Source organism: Acomys russatus, chromosome 4, assembly GCF_903995435.1.
Source record: "Acomys russatus chromosome 4, mAcoRus1.1, whole genome shotgun sequence".
NCBI classification, from domain to species: Eukaryota; Metazoa; Chordata; class Mammalia; order Rodentia; family Muridae; genus Acomys; species Acomys russatus.
This window is the reverse complement of record NC_067140.1, coordinates 26,281,689-26,308,382: the sequence shown is the minus strand read 5'-3', so window position 1 is coordinate 26,308,382 and position 26,694 is coordinate 26,281,689. Positions and strand designations below refer to the sequence as shown.

General features: G+C 52.2%; 2 protein-coding genes across 2 annotated transcripts; one reads left to right on the top strand and one right to left on the bottom strand.

Moving 5' to 3' along the window:
- Positions 1–1,273: 1,273 nt before the first annotated feature.
- Positions 1,274–20,158, bottom strand: Ss18l1 (SS18L1 subunit of BAF chromatin remodeling complex). The gene is made up of 11 exons (XM_051144856.1): positions 19,950–20,158; positions 12,387–12,463; positions 11,598–11,682; positions 9,676–9,820; positions 9,005–9,202; positions 7,654–7,818; positions 7,199–7,300; positions 6,166–6,258; positions 3,506–3,625; positions 2,415–2,632; positions 1,274–1,300 (listed from the first exon to the last, which is right to left on the bottom strand). Exons 1-11 carry the CDS (start codon positions 20,016–20,018, stop codon positions 1,274–1,276), a joined length of 1,299 nt encoding a protein of 432 aa, XP_051000813.1. The 5' UTR covers positions 20,019–20,158.
- Positions 20,159–20,370: 212 nt separating this feature from the next.
- On the top strand, positions 20,371–25,883 carry Psma7 (proteasome 20S subunit alpha 7). The gene is made up of 7 exons (XM_051143938.1): positions 20,371–20,555; positions 23,037–23,163; positions 23,646–23,770; positions 24,312–24,434; positions 24,988–25,107; positions 25,454–25,516; positions 25,754–25,883. Exons 1-7 carry the CDS (start codon positions 20,460–20,462, stop codon positions 25,844–25,846), a joined length of 747 nt encoding a protein of 248 aa, XP_050999895.1. The 5' UTR covers positions 20,371–20,459; the 3' UTR covers positions 25,847–25,883.
- Positions 25,884–26,694: the final 811 nt, after the last annotated feature.

Genomic DNA, 26,694 nt, shown 5'->3' with positions numbered 1-26,694 from the left:
CGATACAGCGGCCCTGGGTCCTGGGATTTTTGTTGTTGTTGTTGTATTTTCTTGGTTGTTCTTAGCACTTATCTTGAAGAGTTCTGTTTTCTTTTCATAGTAACATGATTATTATATCCAAATAAAGGCTGAGAAATGCCCATGCTATATTACATGTGATGGTTTCCTTTGATCGTACCTTTTCAAAAAAGCTGTCTCTCATGTTTGCACACAATTAAAATGAAAGTGAACATCACAGGGATGCAAAAAAAAAAAAAAATCCACGCAAATTTCCCTATATAAAGCTTGTACTTTTCATTTAAAAGAACGTAATAAAGTTATCTGGATTTAAAAAGAAAATATGGCGTGGGTTTCAGATTTCCCTAAACACAAAGGAACATTTGCTTGGCTATCTGAACTCAGAGGTCCTGAAAAAGTAATATAAACACTTAGCAATTGCATGTAAAATTTAGCGTCAGTACTGTAAATTCTAGAAATGACATCAAATAAGTAAGGGCCAAAGCTACACCATATATGAAGCAGCGGGAGATGGGCAGCCTTGCTCTTGAGAACACCGCCCTCCCTACGGTAGGCCACCCCCACACTGCCCTCCCTCATGGATACATTTATTTGGAAAAAGTCACCTATCCCTCTTCGTTTCCTAATGCAAAGACATAAACTTTTTGGAGAGACACAGGCAATGGGTGAGTTCTGGAAAGAACAGCTCACGGTCTTTCTGCACGAAGCACAGGTTTCTTGTTACAGTGACACAACAAACTGGCCCAAAACACAGAAGGTGTCCCCGAGCCCTATCTAGGCACAGAAGAGATGGCCACCCAGGGTTGTATGTATGTGTGCCAAGCTATGGGCAGCCAGTTAAAGAAACATTTCCAGTCCACTTTGCAACAATGGTGTGAGGAGGGGCAGAGTGAGTCTGTTCATGGTAACGTGGACCATGGTGTCTTGTAGATATTGTCTCATCACCGGGCACAAAACGTGTGATGACAGTATGACCCCCCCCAAAGCTAGCTAAGAACATCAAGGAGCGGGTGAGGGACAGAAACAGGACAACCTCTCTGTTGTATCGATATGCAATACTTTACACAGCACCAAATATGTCACACCATCGCAGCCAGTGGTGCACACCTGGCATCGTACCCACGTGAAATGAGCCTGCCTAACATGCAGACGTGGCATCGGGTGGAGGGCACCCAACACGCCACAACCCATCGGCATTGCCACCGGCTTGTCCAGAACCTACTACCACGAAGGGGCCAAAGACATCGCTTCTCCTTTACTGCTGGTAATTCCCATACTGGCCCTAAAAGAGAACAAGACACAGATTAAACCTCTCCAGTCCTGAGTGGCAGGGTCCCCACACCCAGACAACAGGAAGCTTCTTCCCACAGCCAGAGCCCTGGGTCACAGGTGGAAAGTAAACACAAAAACAAGTAGCTAAGAGTCTTCTGAAGCCCAGGAAGTGAGCAGTGACAGTTCTCCAATCAACCTTCAGCCCAACAGTCACTCCCTACTTTAGACAACTGTTTGCTTGACCAGGGTTTCTATCAGCTTTACCCGCAGGCAGTGTACCTTCAATGCTGCACTGCTCTCTCTAGGAGGTAGCGCCTAGCCCTGTGCCTAACCAGACGTCATGCTGGCCCTCCAGGAAAGAGATCCCCAGAGTCAGTGAGGGGGAAGCAGGGCTCAGGCTAACACTAGCTATCACTCAGTACACTCCTGTAGGAAACGAGATTAGAGTGACCTGGTTAGCAGATCGGTCAATGTGAAGTCTGAAGAAGAGAGATTTGGAGCTTGACTCCCTCCGAGCTTACGGGAACCTGCACCCAGAGGGAGATCATGTCCTGGAGGACTGTTGTCCTTAGGGACATGGGCACACAACTAACTCGGCGGCTTCTCCTTTCACACAGCTGGCTGAGAAGGGCCCCTGGGTGCCCACACAGTGAAAAGTCTATGCAGAGCTAGTCTGACAGGTCTCTGGTGCCTGGGCCCAGGTGGGTGAAGCAGAGGGCACAGCAGGGCCTGAGTATAATCCTCAGGGCAGGCAGCACCTCAGCACAGAGTAAGTCCACACCAGTGCCTTGCAGGCTGGCTAGCTAGCTCTTCCTGCAGGAGAGATATGGCAGCGCCTGGAGCTGTCTCCGATCTTCAGAACTGGGGAGTGACACCAGAAAACATATACACAACACCTTGCCTGTGCCTGACTAGGTCCATAACAGGCTGCACTGAAGATCTAGTGAGGGCACTTCCCTGAGATGTCACTGCTGTGTCTCCTCTAGAGGCAAGTTCAGTCTACAACTAAGCTAGCATGCCACTTGATGGTCTTTTCTGGCTTCCGTGTCATCAAGTCTGTCCTAGGAACTCTAGGCCCATGGTGGTTGCATACTGCTGCCTTCCTGAAAGCCGACCAGTCCTACTGATCGCTCCTCAGGACCATAAGAGAAATCCTGGCCATGCCCCACTGCAGCTTGGCAGACAGCACTTCCTGAGACACCCAGAAAGCTTGCCTGCTCATAGCCGTAAGGCCGCTGTTGTTGGGCAGAAGGTCCCGTCTGCGATGCTCTGTAGCTTCCATACTGCTGGCCTTGGCCTTGCTGGTAGCTTGAGTACTGTGAGGGGGCTCCCTGGGCAGGGCCTGTGAAGACGGCAGAGGCTGTGAGACCAACCATGACCGGCTATCCATGCTTGTGAACATCGAGGCACCGGGGACCTGTCCTCTGGTGGATAAAGCCTGTACTACCAGATTGCCACAAGCCAGCATGCCATCCTTGATAGTCCTGAGAAGACTTGGGACTATGCCCACATAGATATGGTGAACTGAAGGCCTGTCCCTAGCACATTGGGCCTGCCATCTTGCAGAAGTGGGTGAAGGATTGCCTAGTGTACAAAAGCCGAGGGGGGCGGGGGAGGGGTAGGGGAGCGCCAGGTTGAAGGCTCAGGAAAGGGTTGATAAAGCGTAGCACTGCTTAACTGGTGTTATCTTTGTGTGCAGTGCTAAGGATAAGGCACAGCTCGCCATAGGTGGACAGTACTCTGCCTGGTGAACCCCAGGCTGACCTTCAATACAGCATGGCTGTGGCCTGTGAGCTACCGCCCAATGCTGGTTTTCTTTTTTCCTGCATGTATCTCTGTATCATGTACATCAAGCAGAGGTCAAAATGGAGTCAGATCTCTCCTGGGGCTGGAGTTAGAGTCAGCTGGAAGCTACCATGTGGGTGCTGAGAGAACCAAACTCAGGTCCCCTGCAGGAAAGTTAAATGCTGTTAGCAGCTGAGCCATCTCTCCAGGCCCCAATGCTGGCTTGAGCTGTGTCCACTGTCCTAGGATGACTGATGATCTTAGACACACGGGTACTTAGGAACCCTCTGTACCATCCCCAACCTCTCCTAAAGTCAACATCCATGTGAAAACAGACTTACTGAACACGCGCCTGAAAGGATGACATCACAGTGTGTGCAGCCCACACTAGGCGCCAGAGGGCTCCCGTAAGAAGACACGCCCCTCTTACCGTAGCCTTGCTGCTGCCCCGTGTAGCTCTGCTGGTTGGGATACTGCTGCTGGGAGTAAGTCTGTTGCTGTGCTGTGCCCTGCTGGTACCCCGCCTGCTGCTGACTGTATTGGGGGTTTCCTGCAGAAAGAAGGGGCACAGTCCCGTTTCTGGGCAGGGCAGAAGGCTCCCTGTCACCCACAAGGCGAGTGAGTAGCTTTGGAACCCTTTCACCATGTCTCCAGAGGCCGTCTTTTTCCACAAAGGCTCAAATATCATACGACATATTTTGTCTTACTGTTTTGTGAAACACAAATGAAAAGACTGACAATACAGAGAAGCAGGGGGAGCCGCTCATATCACAGCTGACAAGGCGCTGTGCGCTGAACTGTCAGGGTCTACTCCACGTGGTTGATCTTAATTGTCCATATCACTAAACTGAGAACCTCCTAGGAGACACACCTGGATGTGTCTTGAAAGTGTCCCTTGAAAAGTCTAGTCAGATGTAGGTGGCACCAAGAGACAGTCAGCTGAGCACCAGTGCTTATCCAACTTGGCCTCCTGACTGTGGATGCCCTATGACTGGCTGCCTCAAGCTCCAGCCACCATGGACTGCACCTCAAACTGTGAGCTAAAGCAAATGCTTCCTTAAGTTGCTTCTGTCTGGTGTTTTGTCCAAGAAACAAGAAAAATAAAACCCAGCCCCCAAAGTTACCCCCAGTTCCCAAGACATGAATGGGACCTTAATCAGAAGCTAGACCTTCAGTGGATGCTAAGAATAGTGGTCTGTGTGAAGGGAGAGAAATGGGAGCAGATGCAGAGGCCACATGACAATGCAGGTGGAGCATGGTTTGCCAAGCCCAGAGACTGCCAGACTGAAGGCAGCCAGCAGAAGACGCTCCAGAGGCCTTGGAGCAGACCTGCCCTGAGCTGGCCAACAGGAGCTCTGCAGACATCTGGCCTCAGCTCTCGGGCCTCCAGAACGAGGAGCGGGTGAAGGCCTGATGGCTCACATTTCCCTGCACATACTCACTGTTGCCCTGAGAGGCTGAGCATCCAGCGAGCAGGCCACAGCAGAGGCTTGAGCGGAGTGCCCTGACTACTGTGTGTTTGGTTTTGAATGAATAAAACAAGAAAATGTAGACTGTGAAAAGTCACGCCTGAGGGCTAAGTGTGATAGGCAGGTAGAAGTGTCAAGACCTCTGGATCGGTACAGGCTACACATCAGTGTCATATTTACAGACACTCACCCCTCTGTGGTTTTTCTCTTACAGAGGTATTCTAAGAGAGAGTATAGGTCAATTATTAAGAAATATTTCGAGGGCTGGAGAGATGGCTCAGAGGTTAAGAGCACCGGCTGCTCTTCTTGAGTTCAATTCCCAGCAACCATATGGTGCGTCACAACCATGTATACTGGGATCTGATGCTCTCTTCTGGCCTGCAGGTGTACATGCAGGGAGAACACTGTATATATGAAGTAAATATATAAATCCTAAAAAGAAAGGAAGGAAGAAAGAAAGAAAGAAAGAAAGAAAGAAAGAAAGAAAAAGATTTAGCTGGGTGGTGGCGGTGAACTCCTTTAATCCCAGCACTCGGGAGGCAGAGGTAGGCAGATCTTTTGAGTTCAAGGCTAGCCTAGTCTACAGAGTGCATTACAGGACAGCCAGAGCTACATAGAGAAAGCTTGTCTGGAAAAAACAAAACAAAAAAACAAAAGAAAGAAATACTTCAGAAGAGATGGCTCAGAGGCTTAAGAGTGCTTGGTTATTCCTCCAGAAGACCCAAGTTTGGTTCCCAGAGCTCCATTAGGTAGTGCACAAACATCTGTAACTCTAACTCCAGGGCATCCAACACCTTCTTCTGGTCTCTAAGAATGGCCCCCTCCCCATAAGAGGGTGCACAAACATATGTGCATGCATGAGTGCACATGTGCACACATAGATTAATAAAGGACAGAAATAATTATTTCTTAAAATTATGTATGTATGCATGCATGCAAAGTCCTATGTGTCCATGACTCTCAACTGGGTTGCAATATGTGCATCACCTCTCACTTTGACATTTTTTTGTTTTGTTTTGTTTTTCCAGACAGAGTTTCTCTGAGTAGCATTGGCTGTCCTGGAGTCACTCTGTAGACCTGGCGGGCCTTGAACTCACAGAGATCTGCCTGCCTCCGCCTCCCGAGTGCTGGAATTAAAAGCGTGTACTATCACCACCCTGCTTCACTTTGACATTCTATGGCATCCCGTTAGTCAGGCAGGACAGACATATTTACACCACAGAGATGGGCAGATGCTACAAGGCAAGGCTTTCTCCAGAGCAATGTAGTGACAACACATAGCTGCCCGTCTCCTCGATTCCCATAGCACTGCTAAGGATCTTCATGCTGGGGCCACAGGCCCCCCAAAGATGCAATCCTCCTGGCTCACGACTGTTAAGCTGCAAGAATGGCAGCACTTGTCTTCCAGCAGCGGCACCCCCAACATGGTCAGACAAACATACAAGGCAAGTGAAGGCTCAAGGCACAGCCTGGCAAGCCCAACTTCACAAACCGACACCAGCCATCAATGACTTGTGTAACTCAGTGGAGGCCAGCACTGTGAACTCTAGGGTGTGGTATCCAAAGTACTCTGTGCTGTTTACACACTCGGGCGCAAATGCGCCCCTACCATGCTTCTTACCCCCCTCATAGTAGTGCTGCGTGGACTCCTCAAACGAGCGGTCGTAGCTCTGTTCAGTATAAGATGACTGCTGATAGGCGTAGTCACCGTGGCCTGTGAGAAAACAGGTGACCTCAGTCAACAGAGGTGTCTCCCTGCCTAGGTCCTGGGAGTCAACGGCTCCGCAACAGTGAGCACAGGCCAGCCAGGGGGACGAGGGAGAACTAGCTGGGCCTCCTCTCTCAGCCCCTCTGTTCTCTCGTCCTCCCTCCCTCCTTCTTGTGTAGATGTTACCTCACTGTGAGGCTACTGCAAGTTGTAGAGAGAATCCAACCTTCTTTACAGCACCAGCTGTTCTCTCCTGTCCCTGTCCGGCCCCGGGGAGTTCCTGGGTGGCAGCGCTGTGTCCACGTAAAGGCCTTTGGAACACGCTCCCATCTCGTACCAGGCGTCACAGCTTGGTCCAAGACTTGACTCAGCCACCTACTCTGCTCTTATTTCTCTATCCCAGACATGTACCCTACCTCATACGAGGGCCATGGTCAGAGTCCCCCAGAGAGCTCCATCCTTATCTCTCAAAATGTCTTTAAGATAGATGTTTATTGAGACAGTGTCTCGTAATGTAGCCCAGCCTGGCCCCAAATTCTTCATTCTCCCCGCAGAGCCACCTGACAGCTGGGGTCATAGGCACGGGCTACCATACCAAATACCAGGATCTCTCTAAATGCTGCTTTCACAAATCCACTTAAAGGTGACTGAAAGGTGACAGTTTGCAGAAGTGAGGGAAGGAGGCTGGACGTTGGGACCCACTAGGTTAAACACACCTGGTAGTAGTGATGGGCGACTCTACCCAGGTGAGGCTCCTACTACCTTCTGGGAATGAATGGGAGGTGGGGAAAACCCAAAGGTGGGCGGTGTCATGTGCTAAAGCTTTTCTTGGCGGAGACCAGCCTCAGCCCATGCCCCAGTGTGCTCGAGCGGAGGGGACTCGGGGCACTTTGCTGGCAGGACGCAGAGCTTTGGGCCTGAAGAACAGATCAGCAGCGTGCCTTACCGTCTGGGTAGTACTGTTGGCTCATGGGCTCGGCAGCACCCTGGCTGTGGCTGTACTGTTCGCTGTAGTACTCCTCCTGGCCCAGGTACTGCTGGGAAGAGCCTGCAGGGATGTGACCAGACACTCAGGACCAGCATGCAGTGGGCGAGACATGCTCATACCTGGTTCAGGAGCAAAGCTGTTCTAACCAGCCTTGCCCGTGGGAGGAACACATTCAGGACCGTTCAACCACCAAGCCTCCCTCTCCTCTTAACCCAGCTGCCCAAATACTCTAGAACTGGAACAGCAACCCCATCTCCCCAGGGCCCTGCTCTCTGGGCTAGCTAGCTGGTGCTCACTCGGTCCGCATCATACCTGAAGGTCCAGCATCCTTGCTCATGCCACAGCAAACCTAGGACTCCACCACACGGAGACACAGAACAATGGCCCTTCACCACGGGCTGAAGTAGCCTTACCTTGCTGGGAGGGTCGGTAGGGTGCCATGGGCCGCTGTCCCATCATGCTGCTCCCTTGGCCACCCTGGCCCATCATGGCAATGGGCGCCTGGCCCTGGTAATGCTGGCTCCCTCCCTGTGCTGAGTTGTAGTGGGACGTGGCTGCCTGCTGGTGCATCATGGAGACTGTGTGACAGGACAGAGACCCCAAAATAAATCTGAGAAAGCTTTAGGGTAGGGCTCCTCCTCCTGCAAACCTGACTCCCTCCTAGCGCTCCTCCATCGTCACTTCCTATGTTTCAGATAAGACATACAGTACCTTTGACTCCAAGTCAAACCTCTAACAATGTGAGCTGCATCCACGCCCTGGCACAAGGTCAGACCTCAGCCGTCAGTACTAATGTGAGGCCTAACATTTGGCTCTCATAGGAAGGCAGCCCACAGCTCCTGGACACTAGAATCCTGTCCTTCCTTGTCCCTAGGGAGTCACAGCGTTCTTTCTGCATTTCTTGAGCAACGGGCCTACGGCAGCAGGACTGCGGCTGCCTGCCCGCTGGCCTGTCAGCACACTGCTCAGGACTCACGGAACAGCACCATCCGACAGAACCGAAACAGGAGCCATTTCTTTTAAAGTTTGTAGAAAGCCAGACCTGAGCACGCCTGCCACCTTAGCTGCTCAGGAGGAGATCCCGAGTTCAAGGCTATCTTAGACTGCAGAGCACATTCAAGGCCAGCCACGGCAATTTAGTGGGGAGGTGCAAGCACACCAGCAGAGCCCTTGGCTTGCCTTGCATGTAAGGGCCCCATGTTTAGTCCTCAGCACTGAAAAAGGAAAAAGAAAGCTTCCAGTATCCATGTTGGAAAAGTAAAAACAGGGAAAACAATCCTCAGGGAAGCACTGCAACAGTGTATTTACAAAATAAACCTGCGGGGTTATGATTGTAGGAGACACTAAGGAGACGTTCCATCTCAACCTGCAACATTCCTCTGAAAACCTTGTCTCTGATGCTCAGGGACCATCTGATTCAGATCTGCCATATCCAAGGCACTCCTGGATCTAACCATCAGCATCCACCGTCACGGACAGCCCAAACCTGGGGGCCCTGCTCTGCGAAAAGAAAGGCCTAGACTTCCAGCTCAGTTATCTGTGACTTCCCATCTTTTCTGGCATTTGTCAGGGGTCCCGCACCTGAGACCAGGGTTCCCCTTCCACATCCCACAGCCAATGGCACCCTTTCCTTGGAACTTCTGAGGTCTCAGAGAAACCACTCGGGGCCAAGTGTGTCTACCAACCTGGCCCTGTGGAAATGCCCAGGGAAGAGGCACAGCACCCACCAGGAGGGCTGCCCCTTACCAGGCGTAGGGGCAGTACCTGGGTTGGACTGCATGTTGATGTTGGTCCGAGACACATAGTTGCTGATGGCACCTTGGCCTTGCATGGGGACACTCTGCGAGGTGGGTCCCGAGTGGCTGTAGCCAGGTCCAGTACCATGGCTGCTGCCTGACATGCTCATAGAGGTTGTGGGCAGTGTGCTCTGGGCCGTCTGCTGCATGGACACGTGGTTCGGACCTGCCGGGAAGGGGAGGAGAGGGAGTGAGTATCAGGCACCGGAGGCCAGGGAGTCGCCTTAAAGTAAAGAGATCCAAGTTCCCCTCAGATGGCTTTAAGGAGGAAGATTAACCCCAGATCAGTAACACTTATGAATGAAGTGAGGGATTAATGAACAGACCCACGCCACGTGTCGCGGTTACTGAGAGGCCCCAGTTGTTATTAGGGGGTCTTATGTTGCAGCAATAGAGGCGGCACCACTACCACACCTTCATTCTTACAGAATCCATGCAGAAGCACATGTCTGCACATTAAGGGTCACTGGACAGTCAAGTAGAACTGGGCCCTTGGAGTCAGCCCCCTGAACGCTGCATAGCGATTCAACCGCCACATGCACTTAGGCTTACAGGAGTACCTACGGCCAGGTCCCTGGGAGAGAGGTGGGCACAAAGCTATGGCTACCTTGGTGACATCACTGAGGCAAACCTGCTCACCATTACCGATCTGTCCCTGCATGAGAGAGGCGGGGGGCAGGCCCGTGCTGATGGTATCACTGAGGCTGCCCTGGGGGTGCAGGCCCTGGCTGGAACCGCTCTGACTCAGGGCTCCGGGGCCCAGGTTCATGTTCTGTGTTGGTGGCTGTAGATGACAAGAGGGTGAGAACAAGAGAGTTACCTCAGAGAATAAGCACCGCAGCCACCCCTGGGACTTAGCAGCCCATACAAACTGCAGCAGGGGTACCGGGGTAAGAGAGAGGTATCCATGACTGCATTCGGAATGCAAATAGATAGGCCAAGTGCCTCAGTATCCACGTCTCATCTGTGACCCAGGCCTTGCACGAGCTGACTTCCTGCGTCCTCTCCTGACTCACCCAGCCCCTCAGGCAACTGTAAGGGCAACAACGGAGGCGGTTCCTTTCCTAGGCCAGCACACACATGCTAACTATGCCTGGCCCCCAACCAGGCCTGGAGGTGCAGGGCCTAAAATCTCAGTTGAGAGGTGGCGGAGGCAGGAGGATGACAGGGTCAAGGCTTGCCTGGGCTACAGAGTAAGTTCAGTCTGGGCAAAACAGTTTAGACCTGGAGATTTAAAACTTATTTTTAAGACGTTAGAAGAGGCCTAAGGATATGCACAGAGCTCTGAGTTCAGCCCCTAGTACTGAAAATAAAACGAGAAGGTGAGTCTCCAGCAGGAACACCTGATCAGCACCACAGCCGACCAAGGTAATGACACTTATAACACCTCCACTTTTAGGCCGGGCATGGTGGCACACACCTTTAATCCCAGCACTTGGGAGGCAGAGGCAGGCAGATTGCTGTGAGTTCGAGGCCAGCCTGGTCTACATAGTGAGTCCAGGACAGCCAAGGCTACATAGAGAGAGACGATGTCTCAAACAACAACAACAAAACCCCACCATTACCATCAACAAAAAAACAACACCTCCACTTTCCAAGGGAGCCACGTTCTGGGGGTGAGCCTTCCTGGTAACACATCTGCCCTGGCACCTGTAGCCAGCCTTGGTTACCATGAGGTAATGGCCATGTTACTCTCCTAGCCACGGACATGTGACCCAATTTCACAGCAAAAATTTAATTTGGAGAAAATGCATTTAGAGAAAATCAAACAGATAATAAAATATTATGCTAACATCCAGAACATGAACTTGACTGCATTGGAGATTTTTCCTTTTAACTTTCTTTCTTTTTTTTTTTTTTAAAGACAGGGTGCGGGGGTGAGGGGGGTGGCTGAAGAGATGGCTCCGAGGTTAAAAGCACTGTCTGCTCTTCCAGAGGCCCTGGGTTCAATTCCCAGCAACCACATGTTGGCTCACAACTATCTGTAATGGGATCTGATGCCCTCTTCTGGTGTGCATATACACTAAAATAAACAAACATATTTAAGACAGTGTTGATAGTGTGTACCTAGCTTGGTACTTGATATATGGCCCAGTCTGGCTTCAAACTGACAGCAATCCTTCTACCTCAGCCTCCTAAGTGCTAAGATTGAAGGAGTTCATCTAGGAGGATCTATTTATTTATTTTTATCCTGGTAGTGCCCCCACATGCACTGGAGCTGCGCACACCATTCAGAGGGGCTTACAACGGACAAGGCCCTGCATTCAAGTCGCAGTGCCACATAAAAACAGAAAGGAAAAAGAAGGCTTTACAACAAAGGCGAAAGCCCTTCCTGTCAGTCATGACCTTCACCGTTAACAGTCTCAGGCTTGGTTCTGGGATCACACCTGTAAACTAAGTAGGCTATGTCCAATCCTTCCTGCCTACTGCAGCCGTTCATAATCTCACCAGGTGTGACAGGGTTTTCCCAGAACCCCTCATTTCTGGTGCCTCCTAGTCCTGGGCTGCTGTTGGCCTGTCTACTTGAGGTGACGCACTGAGAAACTGGCTGCAGAACCTACCGCAGGAAGGAGCGACTGCATGTTCTGGTTGGAGTCTGCAATGGTGGCCAGGTAGACGAGGTTCCGGTGCAGGATCTGCTGGTACCTGTGGGAGAAGCAGGACAAACTGCCACACCCAACACAGAGGACCAAAAGACATTGGCCGGTGATACCCAGGCCAGGCTGGCAGTTTTCTGCAGTACAGGGTAGGCAGGGAGCAGGTCCAGCCGAGTCCCAAGAAGGCTACTGTTCCATGACTGAACCCTCCCTAGGAAGACTCTGAGGTGGCACTGGGTCAGTGGAAAAGGACAAGAGGCCTGGAGCTGACAGCGGGAGAACAGGGAGCAGAGCCCTGCTCCTCAGAGTCAGACAACAGGCTAAGTCCATAGCTGCGGACATCCTGAGGGCCCTGTGAGGAGATGGGAGGAGCCCAGGTGGATTCTCACCTACATCTTAGCCAGGATGAAGTCTCAGTTCTCTCAGACAGGCTGCACAAGGTGAGGACACAGGCCTCTCACAGTTGGTACCCGGAAGACCCAAGGGCCCTCATGGAGGTGAGAGAGAGCTCTGGGTACTCTGCCCACCTCCAGGTTGGGTCTACTACCTGCCCCGTGGATGGAGGCTGTGGAAACTGCTCTCTGTGGCCCTCTTTCCTCTTTATCTCCAGGCCCTGAGAGCAATGCTTCCCACCTCACGTGTCCTCTCGGGGCCACATCTGACCTCACTCGGCTCTGCACCCAAGGAAAACTTTCCCAGCACACGGAGAAAGAAGACAGTGTCACAGAGACCAGAGCAAGCTGGGTCACTTACTGCGTGCACTCGGCTGTCTTGCCCTTGCTCTGGTAGTCCAGAATGCACTGGATCAGGTGGTGGTTCTCATCCAGCATCTAGAGGAGACAGAGGTAAGCAGGCCACACGCGTGGTCACACAGCAGCTGGCTCACACCTGGGATGCCAGGACCCTTGGGGAGTGTGCTGGGGGCACACACTTCAGAAGGCCCCGGCCCCTACCCAGAGAGTGCCACAGACCTTCAAATCACAACTCCACAAGAGGGGAGACGCAGCTTACATCTCTGCAGGCTGCTCTCAGTCTGGGCCAGCCAGGGAAGCCAAGGGGACATCATGGCCAGTAGGAGGCACTGTGGATTCTGCAGACTAGGCAAGACAATGAGGGCTGACTAGAGAACCACGGGGCTCCCCATCTCCAAGCTCATCTCTTGGGATCTCACGCAGCCCTGAGCACAACATGTGAAGAAAAGAAGTGCGGCTTGGTAGAGGTCAGCACTCTTTTCAGACTGTCTCACACATAACATAGGGCCCAGAGTTGAAAACAATCCAGAGAGTGCCGGGTGTGGTGGTGCACACGCCTTTAATCCCAGCACTCAGGAGGCAGAGGCAGGTGGATCTCTGTGAGTTCAGGCCAGCCTGGTCTACGAAGTGAGGCCAGGACAGGCAAGGCTATACAGAGAAACCCTGTCTCAAAAAACCAAAAAAACAAAAACAAAAACAAACAAAAAAGAAAGAAAGAAAGAAAGAAAGAGTGATGTGTGGTCAGACATGAGCATGCTGGAGATGGACCATGGGCTCCCAGAAATGTGGCACAGCCCACTCTTGGCATTGTGGGGGAATTGGTCAGGAATGCAGAATCCCAAGCTGGCACCTGCCAGGCTGGGACGCTTGGCAACGTTGGAAGGCAGTGAGCTGGGCTCCCAAGATGTGCGGAGGCGCCTGTAGGAGATTCTAGCACTTTTCCCAAACCCATTCATGTGAGGCTCTGACCTCCGTAGACCCCAGGGCATGTCCTGGCTCCAGGTAGCACTGGGACATCAAGGGCACCAGGCATGAAAGCGACACAGCAAGCTTACAGGCAGGCATGGTATACAGAGGACCTTTTGCCACTTGGCAGTTCTTCTGGGGCATCTGAGAAAGGCAGAGAGGTGGAAGGGGACAGAGGAGGTGTGGCAAGCCCGTACCAGAGGACAGCCACCAGGCACAGTGTTGGGCCACTTCCTATCTGGAGTGACCAGTCTCCCTGGGGTGGAAGCCTGGCACACCTGCTACTTCCTGTGCCACACAGTGTCTTTGCTCAAGTGCTCACAACAGGCAGGTCCTTCCTCCATCTTCAGAAGACACGCTTGCCCTGCTCCTTTAGGCTGCCTGCTGCCCTTCCCTGTACTCTGCAGCATGGGTTCCTGGAACTACCCTCTGCCTGAGTCCAGCTCCCAGCGCCACCCCTCAGCCTATACAGTCAGGGCAGTCTCTTTTGTGCCCCCCCCCCCCCAGGTTAAAACACCTCTCTACTGTTTTCCTTCCCAGGTGAGTTGACAGCACATCCTCAACTCAGTGTCCACCAGGGGGCACTGGCACACAGCAGCCGCCTGTGAGCAGGCACAACACACACAAACAGAAACACACACACACACACACACACACACACACACACAGCTCCCAGCATCCTCTTCTTCAACCCCTCACTCTCAGGGAAGGTCTCTCTCCAAGGACACAAAGTAAATCCCACACAGTATGGCCAGCTACAACAGCCTTAACAAAAAGAAGATAGGAGCTGGGCGTGGTGGCGCACGCCTTTAATCCCAGCACTCGGGAGGCAGAGGCAGGCGGATCACTGTGAGTTCGAGGCCAGCCTGGTCTACAAAGTGAGTCCAGGATGGCCAAGGCTACACAGAGAAACCCTGTCTCGAAAAACCAAAATAAATAAATAAATAAATAAAAATAAAAAATAAAAAAAGAAGATAGGTCAGTGACAGCATCACATTATGGTAGAGCCATAAGGTGGGACAGTGCTGCATCACATGGCACCAGCATTTGAAAGCCCAAGGAAACACTGAACTGTTGCCGTGTTTTAAGATTTTGTTTCTGTGTTTTATATGTGCATGTGTTTGTGTGGTGGTATGCGCCCACACAGGTGTGTTGTGGAAGTTTTGGTTTATATGTAAACATATGTTTGTATTAATCCCAGGTGTGAGATATTCGGGGCGGCTCCAGTTTGCCCACAGCTGATAACTGTCCCATGAGAGGGCATGTGATCTTTGTTTGCCAGACAAAGAGAGAGAGAGAGAGAGAGAGAGAGAGAGAGAGAGAGAGACAGACAGACAGACAGACAGACAGACACACAGACACACACACACACACACACACACACACACACACACACACACACACACACACACGAGAGCGCGCACGAGCCAGCCAGCGGTGCTTTCCCTGCTGCTCCTGGTTGCTGTTGATGCAGTTTGATGAGGAGAAGGTGGAGACATCCTGAAATGAGGATTGGACTTGCCCCAAGGAACTTAACAACCCTAAACAGCAGGAAGTAGTTAAGGAAAACAACGCCCCCTCTCCCCACTAAACTTCTCTCTCTCCTACCTGGTGTTGGAGTGCTGGAAGGGATTGGGGTGGAGAAGGGAGAAAGAGATGTAAGAAACCAAAATAAAAATAGATTTTTTTTTTTTTTTTTTTTGGTTTTTCGAGACAAGGTTTCTCTGTGTAGCCTTGGCTGTCCTGGACTAACTTTGTAGACCAGGCTGGCCTCGAACTTACAGCGATCCGCCTGCCTCTGCCTCCTGAGTGCTGGGATTAAAGGCATACGCCACCACCTCCCGGCATAAAAATAGATTTTAAAAGCACGCCTACACAGGTGCCCACAGAGGCCAGAAGAGGAGGGTCAGACCCCCTGGAACTGGAGTCACAGGTGGTTGTCAGCTGCTCGGTGAGGGTGCAGCCTCTGCAAGGGCAGTGCATGCTCTTAACCACTGAGCTGCATATCCAGCCTCTGCCTTTTTAAAATGGCAAACGTGGTGCTGGCTCGCTTAATCTAAGAACATTCAACGCATGCTGAGCACTTCAGACCTTCACAGAGCTGCCTGTGGGAGAACAGAAAGGTATAAATTCCAAGGACAGCAAGGCTACACAGAGAAACCCTGTCTCGAAAAACCAAAAAAAAAAAAAAAAGAAAGCTGAGCTAGCACCCTGCCACGGTGAGAATCTCCACAATGAAGAGACACACAGATGGCAGGTGACGTTAAAACCCAGTGTGTTCAGATGAATCCAAGCTGCATGCCAGAAACCGCCTGTTTACAAGATTGTGGACCGGCCTCGGGTTTCCACCATTCTCAATGGAGCCCTCAGCACTTTTGCCGAATGACACCGAGATGGTCTGGCCCATTCCATCCTGCCCAAGTGCCTTTAACTCAACATCATCGTCACTCAAAAAGCAAGAAACCGAGGCTGAGAAAGCATGCACACACCAACTAGAACTGATGGGCGAGAATCTGGGCCCAAGAAGCTAGGGAAGCCTGCTTCGCTCCCTTGCAGCCAGAGGACCCCCATACGCACATGCTTACCGCGAGGCACAACTTGAAGAGCAGCGCAAATGGGTCCTGTCCATAGCCTACTCTACACAGCGGCCCACAGTCCCTCTCCCTCACGGCCCACTCCTTTAGGCCTTCCATTCCTCTTTCCCCTGTGCCGCTCATTAGGCTCTGAAACCACATGCCTCAAGATAGCAGTCCATGCCCTTCTTGCCAGTGGTCACACCTACCCTTCACTACACCTGCTGGACAGCGTGTTCCTTGCCTGTAGCCTGGGGACAAGTGGCCCCTAGGGCTCCAAGCACAGAGACAGGTGGTAGGCAAGCCCACTGGCCCAGCAATCTAGGAACATACCTAGGATCGAGCACCATGTAGCCAACAGTATAGGTGTTCTCTCCAAGGGCACACAAGGGACAGGGGTGCAGGGAGGTAGAAAACCCTGAATCCTATTCAAGCGTCTCTCTCATTTGTACTAGGGAGCAGATGTGACGGTGACAGCCTTTGGCCAGAGATGCCTTTTCGGGCATGTCCGGCACAAGCTTTCCCAGACAGACCTCACTGAGCAGAGGGCACAGGCCTGTCTGTCTCTTCCCCAAGAACGCCTGTCCCTGCTTATCTCCATCCCAGGATCGCAAGGCTCTGGTTGAGAGGCATGCAGGGTGGTCCCCTGGCTGACAGAAGGCAAAGAAGCCAAGGCACTGCTCCCTCTTCAAGGTGGCCTCCAGAGTGAGTAATGAGGGTTACCGTTCCCTCCCCGTTCCGGGGATGGGAAGAGAGACCCTGAGCTCTGCTAGGAAGGACTCTTGCGTAAGAGCCAGACTCTGTCACTAGACTAGCAGCCTCACCTCCACAAGCCACTCACCGTTGTGGGGGACAGCTCTAACTTTCCAAGTGGCCAAGTTGCCTTCCTAACTGGACTGGCAGTACAAGCCTGGAGACTGGAAGCCATGAGAAATGAGGAGGGACTGACGCCATAATCCTCTGACCTCTACTCATACACTGTGGCACGTGCACCATGTGTGAACTTAGGAATTAAAAAGAAGAAGAAGAAGAAGAAGGAGAAGGAGGAGAAGGAGAAGAAGAAGGCGGCAGCAATGCAATGAGCAACAGAGCTATGTGACTTTTATTGTGTAATTGTTGTGTGAAACAGCAGGGGGCGTCGGTGGTCCTTTTCATAGGCAGGCAGCCACGGGGAACCACTGCACTGTATGCACTGTACCATGTAACCATGGCTGGCTGCAGCAGGGGCACAGAGCTGGACGCTGGTATACTATGGACCTTAGCTAGCGGAGAGGAAGGCAGAGTTAGTCCTAGGTCACTGGCATCTGAGGACACTAGCCAGCTGCAGCTCCATCTCAGGATCCCAGGCACAGCTACCTGGCCACGGGGCCCTGACTGCATCCCTCTCAGGTGCCAGTGCTGTCACCACAAGGTCACCTGCTCCAGGTCAGGCCACATCTAGGACTATACCCAGACTGCTCAGATTTCCTGCCTTCACACCCCTGCTGCCATGGAAAGCCCCTGTACTTGGAAAGTGGGCCACCTGCAAACGAATGCTACCATTATCTTTATAAGAAGAGAGAAAAGTAGGCAAGGAGATCCCAGAAGAGGAAAAGAGACCTCGCTGCAGACCGAGGGACACCAAAGGCTGTGGCAGCAACCAGAAGTCGAGAAGGTACGAGGCAGCCTCCCTTAGGACTGCAGGACGGCAGCCACTTTTCCACATCCCAACGAAGTGGGTAAATAGACAGTGGCTGCTATTTACCTATGCTACAGAGTCTACAGAACATAGTGTATACCACACAACACTCCGGACCAGCAATGACTACCCTGGTCAGGTGCTAATTCACATGCCGCAAACAATACCTCAAAGTCTTGCAATGGCCTTGTGACTGGGGAGAGAAGATTAAGAGAGGACATTTGTGTGGGACTGGACCTGTTGTCCGAGAACAAGCTGTTCCTTCGCTTTCACTACCCACCAGCCCTCTCTGAAATTCCTGGCTTCCCCCAGCAGTCTTAGCATGGGTTGATACACACACACACACACACACACACACACACACACACACACACACACACACACACACGGGGGGGTGGGGGTGGGGTGTTGTGCACATGCTAGAAGGAGTTCAGGGCTTTGTGTGCGAGACAACCCTAGCCCTTGGCTTTTACAGGGTCTTGCTGTACAGCTTGAGCTGCCTTTGACCTTGCCCTGTAGCTCAGGCTGGCTGCAACCTCACCATCCCCAAGCGTCGGCTTCAGAACATGATTACAGCGGCACATCATCAAGCCAGGTCAAAGTGCACATTCTAGGTACACGATGCATCCCTGTTAAGCTGTCTCAAGATGGCTCAGCAAAGGATCCCCAGAGGTAGGGTGTGGAATGCTGGCCCTACCAGGTCAAGTACCTTGACAGGCTAAATTGTAGACCCACTTCCAAAGAGGAGTGAGTGTCTGCCCTGGAGTGAGGTCAGCAAACATGAGATCTGATGTTTGGGGCAGGGCAGTCCTCCAACACACTTCTGCCTGGAGAAAATGAGGAGCTTTGATGAGCAGGTGTAACTACAACATTCTGAATAAATGCTGAAGCCAAAGGTGCCTTTGGAAACAGTGACTGTCAGGCTCTAAAGGCAAAGTGCCAGGACACTGGGGACTGCCAATGTGTAGACTGCATCACTATCCATCAACCAAGGTGCCGGACCCATGGCCACAGGAACCGCAGCCTGTGGAGCCATCACTGAAGGGCTGCTACCAGCTCTACCACTTAAGTCTCTGTGGCCTTAGTTTCCATCACTAAGTCACTTTTGCAAAAAAAGCTAAATGTGGTAAGCTCAATAAAGCCTTTGAACAGTGCCTGGAACACCATGGCATCCCACAGCTTTTAAGCCACGCTTGAAACCTGCATTTCTACTCTGCTCCAATAATCTTCCCAGCTCAAAGCTGGCTAGGGCTTGCTAATTGCGACAGCCACCATATTCCTACAGGGCAAGACAGCAAGGATGATCTGGGGAACAGGTGACATGGGAGGAAATTCCCACAAGCCTCTCAGGTCATGAGGGAAGAGGCCAATGCCACAGGAGACATAACTGGCTCAAGGGAATTCAGGAATTATTCTGTAGAAAGAATCTGAATTAAGAAAAGCCAGTGCAGCCGGACGTGGTGGCGCAAGCCTGGAGGAGGCAGAGGCAAGCAGATCTTTGTGAGTTCCAGGCCAGGCAGGTCTACAAAGCGAGTCCAGGACAGCCAAGGCTACACAGAGAAACCCTGTCTCGAAAAAAGAATAAAAAGAAAAGCCAGCACACAGGAAAGAAGTTCAGAAGCGAGAAGACAATCAGCAAAAAGCTAACATGTCCAAGTTAAAACTTAAAGCTTTCTTTTGTTAACGACAAACCCATATATCCACTAACCCATGAAAACGTCTTCTCTGGAAAAGTGGCCCGAACTAATAGATGGGACCCAGACTGTAGGACGAATCTGGGGTGTCTGAAGCCAGGGCGCAGGTGGTGGGGCTCACTGATGCCCAGTGACCAGAGCGGGGGCGGGGCTGCGCTGGCCTCAGGTCCACCGCGTGCAGTGAGCTCGGGACAGCGCTGCGGGCCAAGGGGATGGCATGTACACTTTGGATGCGTCCCTTTGTGCCGGGCACCTAAGTACCTCACGAAGGCGGCCAGCTAGCTGCAGCGGCACGCCTCCAGGCTGCCCGCGCCCCCTTCTCCACTCGCCAAGCTGCGCGTAAAAGCGCGCGACCGTCGCCACCAAGGCTGTCAGCGGAGCGCGACGAGCCCCCGCCTCGGCTAGAGGGGCCTCGGGCCCCGGCGTCCCGCACTGCCGCGTCTGCTGCCTGGGGCGCTCTTTGAGGACGCCGCTCCGGAGTGGCCACCCCCTGCGGCCACCCGGCCCCCTCTGCCAGTGCCTCCGGCAAAGTTGGCGCAGGCTCTCCTGGGGGCGCGCGGGACCGCCGTCAGGGCTCGGGAGGGCGGGCTGTGCCCCGGCTTTGTTCACACCCCGCGCCCACCCGCACTCCGCACCCCCGTGGCCCTGCCCACCTTCTGGATGGTCTGCTGAGTGACCTCCCCTTTGCCTCTCGGCCGTGCCGACGCGAAGGCCACGGACATGGTGGCGGCGCCGTTCTCAGCCCGTGATCATTGGGGTTTATTCTCCGGCTGCGCCCCGCGGCCCGAGGTGCCCATTCTCCGCAGCGCGGGGGCGGGGGCGCGGGGGGCGCTGTGCCGTGGGCTCGCCCGCCTGCCTGCCACCAATGCGCGCCCGAGCCCCCCGCGTCCCCGCGCCTTACGCCACTGCAACCCTGGACCGGATCCTTAGCGGAGCCCCCCAGCGCCCGGCCTGCGTTCGGCGTCCAGTCCGCCGCCGCTACGCCGCCCCCTGTGCTGGGCTTCGGTGGTTCCGCCCGCCCCGCCCCGCCGCGCCGCACGTCCCCATGACGCCCGACGCCTTGGACGCCGGCAGCGTGGCCCGGGCGGGCGGGCGGGGCGCTGACGGTGAGTGTGCGCTTTTGAGCGGCGGCGGCGGCGGCCGGAACTCGCGCGTCCGCAGTAATGAGCTACGATCGCGCCATCACCGTCTTCTCGCCCGACGGCCACCTCTTTCAAGTGGAGTACGCGCAGGAGGCTGTCAAGAAGGGCTCCACCGCGGTGAGCCGGCCCGAGGCCTGCGCGGCGGGGCGCACAAGGAAGCGGGGCGCGCAGACCTGGGCGCGGGGGCCGGGCGTTCTGCTAGCGGCGGGTGGCCCGGGAGGTGACGGGAGCTGAACGGTGGCGACGGGGGAAGGGAGCCGGGCCGCGGAGTCTGCTCCACGCTCCATGGGGAACCGGGCAGCTTTGCCAGGCTTCCCCGCCGCGGAGCGTGTAGGCGAGCGCAGCCCCGCGACTGAGCCGGGGCCATCTTGGTGCTGTTGGCGCGGCGCGGACGACGGAGGCCGCAGGTGCGCGCGGGCGGCGGGAAGTGAGCGGGGAGTCGGCGCCCGCAGGGACTTGGGGATCTCCTAGCCAGGCCCGGGTGGGCGCTGTGAACAAAAGGCGGTTCGTCGGCCCTGCGATGGTGACAGGCTGCTTCCGGGTCCGCCTACTCTCCAGATGCAGTGTTCTGGTTCCGGTGGGCCCCTCTCATTGCGCTGGGCCCCAGATTTTGTTCAGGGACTAAGCACCATTTGGAAAGGGGACTGCACGACACCTGCAAGCGTCAGCAGTGAGACAGGGTTGCTTTCTGTGTTTCCCGAGTCACCGGATCTTCGGAACACACGTGGTTCTGAGTCTTGACGCGCTTGCATTTCCCAAGTGTTTTTATCACCTTGAAATTAAAGTCCCAATCTTTGGTGACTTAACCCACCCACAGGACTCTAGAATAGCCAGGCTTGGAGGCTCAGGCCTGGAAGCCTGGCGTTTAGAAGGTTGAGGCTTAAAAATCAATCTCTCTCTCCCTCCTACTCACCCACCCCACCCCACACACTCTCTTTGTGTGTGTGTGTGTGTGTGTGTGTGTGTGTGTGTGTGTGTGTGTGTGTGTGTGTTCAAGACAGGGTTTGTCCTGTCTTGAGACCATTCTGTACACCAGGCGGGGCTCGAACTACAGAGATCTGACTGCCTCTGCCTCCCGAGTGCTGAGATTTAAGGCATGTGCCACTACACCTGGCTCTGTATGCATTTTTAATTTATTACTTTAAACTATTTTTTATGTTCATTGGTGTTTTGCCTGCATGTATATCTGTATGAGGGTGTCAGATTACCTGGTACTAGTTACAAATAGTTGTGTGTTGCCATATGGGTGCTGAGAATTGAGCCCTGGTCATCTAGAAAAGCAACCAGTGCTTTTAATCGCTGTTTCATATCTCCAGCCCCAAGCGATATGACTAGTGGGAGACCATCTTTCAAAAACAAAACAAAAACCCGTGAGGCTGGTGAGATAGCCAAGTCGGTGAAGTGCTTGAGCAATCCTAAAGACCTGATTTTGGTCTTCTAGTATTCTCTCTCTCCTCTCTCACGCACCACCCCCCCATGCCAGCGACCATAGTTTAGTTCCCAGCACCCAGATTGTAAGGCTCAACACTGCCTTTGACTTCAGCTTCAAGAAATCCAGCACCCTGGGCCCCTGTGCACACTCAGAGACACACAAAACTAGAGGAAAGCTCTGGAATCTGGAGGTGTCTGTCCCCGGTGCTCTGTCCTGCAGCTGCTTGCTGCACCTAGCTTCTCGACTCTGCTGGTCACACAGAAGGAACTTAGGAAATCACTCCAAACCAGGGGCTGTATGGACAGAGCATCTCCCTTGGTTAGGACCTTTAGAAGGTTCCTGGTATCTGGAAGATCGGGACCAGGGATGCTGCCCCATGTCAGTCATATGTCACCAAGTTGTGCCCTCTGTTCCTAACTGCCTAGTTCAGGGACGCTGCATTTGTTTCTGTTCCTCTTTTGCTTAAAGAGTTAAATGCCAGTGAGGTTCCCTGGGTTTATTGTGTTTGGTTTGGTTTGATTTTGGTGGTGCTAGGTGCAGGCCTAGCTTGCAAGCACCATTCCACGTCCCCAGAACCAGTGACAGTGCTTCGCTTTGTAGCGCAAGGGGTCCTGCTAGCACTGTGGCCTAGGCTTTCATGTAACTCATGCTTTCCTGCAGCACAGACTATTTAGCTATGATACAATTGCGGGACAGACTATTTAGCTATGATACAATTGTAACAATCTCAGGAAAAAAAAACTTTAATAACAACAAAAACAAATAAATTGGGCTAGAGAGATGGCTCAGTGGTTAAGAGCTCTGGCTACTCTTCCTGAGGACCTGGGTTTGATTCCCACATGGCAGCTCACAACCGTCTGTAACTCTGAGATCTGACACTCACAGACATACATGCGGTCAGAACACCAATGCACATAAAAAAACAAATTGGAAAAAAAAAAAGCATGAGGGTGGCATTTAGGTCCTGATAATGTGTCCTAGTCCACAGGAATGGATCGAGGTCCTTGTTGTGGTAGTGTGTCCAGTGTGGTAGGCCAGATAAGGATGGGCATACTTCCCTATGGGGTCCTGTGCAACCCTTGTGCTGTGTGCTTGGCTAACCCCGCCCCGCCATACCAGAGACTAACAGCTGTCCTGCTTATGTAACTTGTGCATTTTCACTTAAGGTTGGTGTTCGAGGAAGGGATATTGTTGTTCTTGGTGTGGAAAAGAAATCAGTGGCCAAGCTACAAGATGAAAGAACAGTACGGAAGATCTGTGCTTTAGACGATAATGTCTGCATGGCCTTTGCAGGTACAAGCTGATCAGGGCGGCAAGTGGAGCATTGGTGGGGATGGGCAAGTTGTGACACATGTAAGCTAGGTAAATGGAGATAATTTAAAATAAATGGATATGGATCTCTTGAGTGTGAGGCTAGCCTGGTCTACCAAATGAGAACAGCAGTTCTTGAGGGCCTCAGCTGGCATGGGCAAGACCTAGGTGTCTGCATTCCTGGACCTGGCTGCTGTGTTAGTCTCACCAGCTAATGTGCTCTGGTCCAGCAGCACCTGTGGCTGGAGGGATGATGGGACCCTCCTTGCCCTCACTCACACCACAGTGATGTCATTTAGCACCTTCAGCAGACCCAACCTAAGACCTCTCAAATTCCCAAACAAAACTCAGTGCAGCATAACCTGAGTCCCAGCTGGTCATGTTTTCCACTTGGGACAGCCTGTAGAGGCTGGTGTGCTGTGTGACCCTTGTACTCGGTTGTAGTGCCTCTCATCTCATCTCAGGCCTCACTGCTGATGCAAGAATAGTCATCAACAGAGCCCGCGTAGAGTGTCAGAGCCACCGGCTGACTGTGGAGGACCCAGTCACTGTGGAGTACATCACCCGCTACATTGCCAGTCTGAAGCAGGTGAGTGCTTGCTTAGGTGCCTACCGCTCTTGTTCTGTTGCATCTTCTGGCTTGCAGCCATCCTGAATTCTCTTCTCTGGAGAATTTGCCAAGCAGTTGAGAAAGGGCTGAAAGGCACACCCTTGCTCTGTGGTAAATGCTGGTAAATGGTGACTTCTAGCAGTCTCCTGTAAGATGTATGATTTAAGGGCTAGTTCAGCAGTTAAGGGTATTGGCCGGCTGCTCTTTGTGAGAACTCCAGTTCAATTCTCAGCACCTCCCAGTCTATAACTCCATTTGCAGGAGATCCAACTCCTCCTTCTGACAGCAGACACAAATGTATGGAGGCAAATACACACAAGTCTTTAAAAAGATGCAGGATACATTTCCAGTCCTGGGTGTGTCTAAGAGGAAAGGGAAATGTTGAAAGCTGTTCTCAAGTTTCCCATAGCATCTGAATTGAGGTTGCTTGGGGATAGGTTTAGTTTTCTTTCTTTGCTAACTTGTCCTGCTTTATGGCATGAACTTTGTGGCTGATGGTATTCACTTCTTTTCCTTTCAGCGTTATACTCAGAGCAATGGGCGCAGGCCATTTGGTATCTCTGCTCTCATTGTGGGGTTTGACTTTGATGGTACTCCTAGGCTCTATCAGACGGACCCCTCGGGCACATACCATGCTTGGAAGGTAAGTCTATATCAAAAGCCGAACTTTGGGCTCTAGAGAGAGGTATTGAGCTGGTGTAAACAAAGGAGAGGACCACCTCTTAGCTCAGTTCTACATGCACTGCCTGTCCCATGATGTGTATATAAAAGCAAAACCTACATTACTGTTTGTCATTGTGTCAAAGGACAATGAGATTATAAGAGACAGGGTCTAAGGGTCTTGATAAGGAAATACAAACTCTTTCTTGGGGCTGGAGAGATGGCTCAGTGGTTAAGAGCACTGACTGCTCTTCCAGAGGACCTGGGATTAGTTCCCAGCACCCACATGGTGGCTCACAACTCTAACTCCAAGACCTGACACCCTCACACAGACATACATGCAGGAAAACACTAATGCACATAAAATGAAAATTAAAAAAAAAAAACCCTCTCATTCTTGGTTAAAGACCACCACAAAATAATAATGTAGGACATGGGTCTGTGCTATCACCTCCTACTTCTGGAGAGCCAACTGCAGGAAGCAAGCCGCTACTGGCCCGCCACAGACTGGCTCTGCTAAGATGTGTGTGTTTCAGGCAAACGCCATAGGCCGAGGCGCCAAGTCAGTGCGTGAGTTCCTGGAGAAGAACTACACTGATGATGCCATCCAGACGGATGATCTGACCATCCAGCTAGTGATCAAGGCGCTCCTTGAAGTGAGTGTTCATGGGAAACCCCAGGCAGGGCGGGCCTCCTGTCTTGAGAGTGTTGGTGCTGTGGTGTGCACAGGACAGTCAGAGCACAACAGCTGTGCAGCCTCCCGCTCAGGTGACTGGGTTTTCAGAGGGTTGTGTTGCTAAAGTCAGGGAATTAGGTTCCAAGTGGGTGAAGACAAAGTGAGCAGCTAGGAATAAAGGCATTGGGTCCCAGTGGCCCCTGTTGTCCAGACTGGAGTAGCCTGACAAACACTATAGATGCTCCTGCCCTCATTGTTAGGTGTGGTCATGAGCCATATTTTACATGCACATGAGGGCAGACACGCCTCTTTGCTTTTAATTTAAGGTGGTCCAGTCAGGTGGCAAAAACATTGAACTTGCTGTCATGAGGCGGGATCAACCCCTCAAGGTAAGTTTATTTTTGGGTGGAAGGGTTCACATAGGGGAGAGCTCCTTAGTGTGCCCAGTGCCAGGTTATAGCAATAGGGCTGAATACCTGCTTCCTCAGGGAACCATTTGTCACACTGTGGCCCCATGTTCCTCCTCAGCCCTCACTTTGCCCCCAGCAGCACTCCCTCCACAGCCCTGTGGAAGTAGCTGGATTAACCCATAGTGCAGAGATTAACCTGTGTTTTCTGGAGGGCAGATTCTAAATCCTGAAGAAATTGAGAAGTATGTTGCTGAAATTGAAAAAGAAAAAGAAGAAAATGAAAAGAAGAAACAAAAGAAAGCGTCTTGATGAACTGAGCGTGAATGGGAACATCTTTCAGCCTCAGTGTTGCGGGCCTTCTGTCTACTTGTCCAAGAGCCCAATAAACTACATTTTTTAACCCTTGTGATGAGAACGTGTCATTTGGGTGCAGCTGTAGTTAGGATGGGATCTTTGCACCTTTTTAAGAAAAGTTCTTGGTTCACTATACTCGGGGTGTGTGCCAAATTGTTTGGCAGATCTGGGGTTCTCAATACGCTTCCTTTAAGATAAGTCTCCACAAGTAACAAGTCTGTGGGGCTAAGGCTTTGTTCAGCCATGTCCAATGGAACTAAATTAAGTGCTACAAGTGCTCTTGCTTAATGTGTGTGGCCTGGAGAGAGAGAGCTCAGTCCTTCTTAACACTTGGACTTGGTTCCCAACTCACATCAGATGACTCTCTAAACTCCAGTTCATGAATGTGACATGCTGAGCAAACCTTAAAGCTGCCATCTCCCATTCCATCCACCCCCCAAAACAGCTGTCACTTTTTTGTTTTGCCAGAAATGTACTACTTGGCTGCTAGACCAGTTTACTAGTATACCATTTGCCTAGCTTACAGTTTCCTTTGCTCTGCCCCTTGGCTTTGTTTTAATCAGTTTTATAAGACTCTTGGGCCAAACTTACATGCAGCATAACATCTGTACAATGACTGACTATTGTGTCTTGGCCGATTCAGTTTATTGGGTTAGGATACATACTGCTTTCTTTATTAGTCAAGGACAAGAATATGTCATCTATGGTCCCAAGACTGCCTGTCTCTTGTAGACTCAGCAAGTCAATCCACGAACCACACATCTGTGCTTGAGGATAGTTAGAGCAAAGCAAGGTGCTCTGAG

Bases quoted from the DNA above. Each gene is read 5' to 3' on its own strand.
- Ss18l1 (XM_051144856.1), bottom strand. From the start codon at position 20,018: ATGTCCGTGGCCTTCGCGTCGGCACGGCCGAGAGGCAAAGGGGAGGTC. The intron at 9,821-11,597 runs GTAGGTTCTGCA...TGTCATCTACAG, and splicing joins TGCAGTCGCTCCTTCCTGCG to CCACCAACACAGAACATGAA. The intron at 6,259-7,198 runs GTAAGGCACGCT...GTTTTCTCACAG, and splicing joins CCAACAGTACTACCCAGACG to GCCACGGTGACTACGCCTAT.
- Psma7 (XM_051143938.1), top strand. From the start codon at position 20,460: ATGAGCTACGATCGCGCCATCACCGTCTTCTCGCCCGACGGCCACCTC. The intron at 23,164-23,645 runs GTACAAGCTGAT...ATCTCATCTCAG, and splicing joins TGTCTGCATGGCCTTTGCAG to GCCTCACTGCTGATGCAAGA. The intron at 25,108-25,453 runs GTGAGTGTTCAT...TTTTAATTTAAG, and splicing joins TGATCAAGGCGCTCCTTGAA to GTGGTCCAGTCAGGTGGCAA.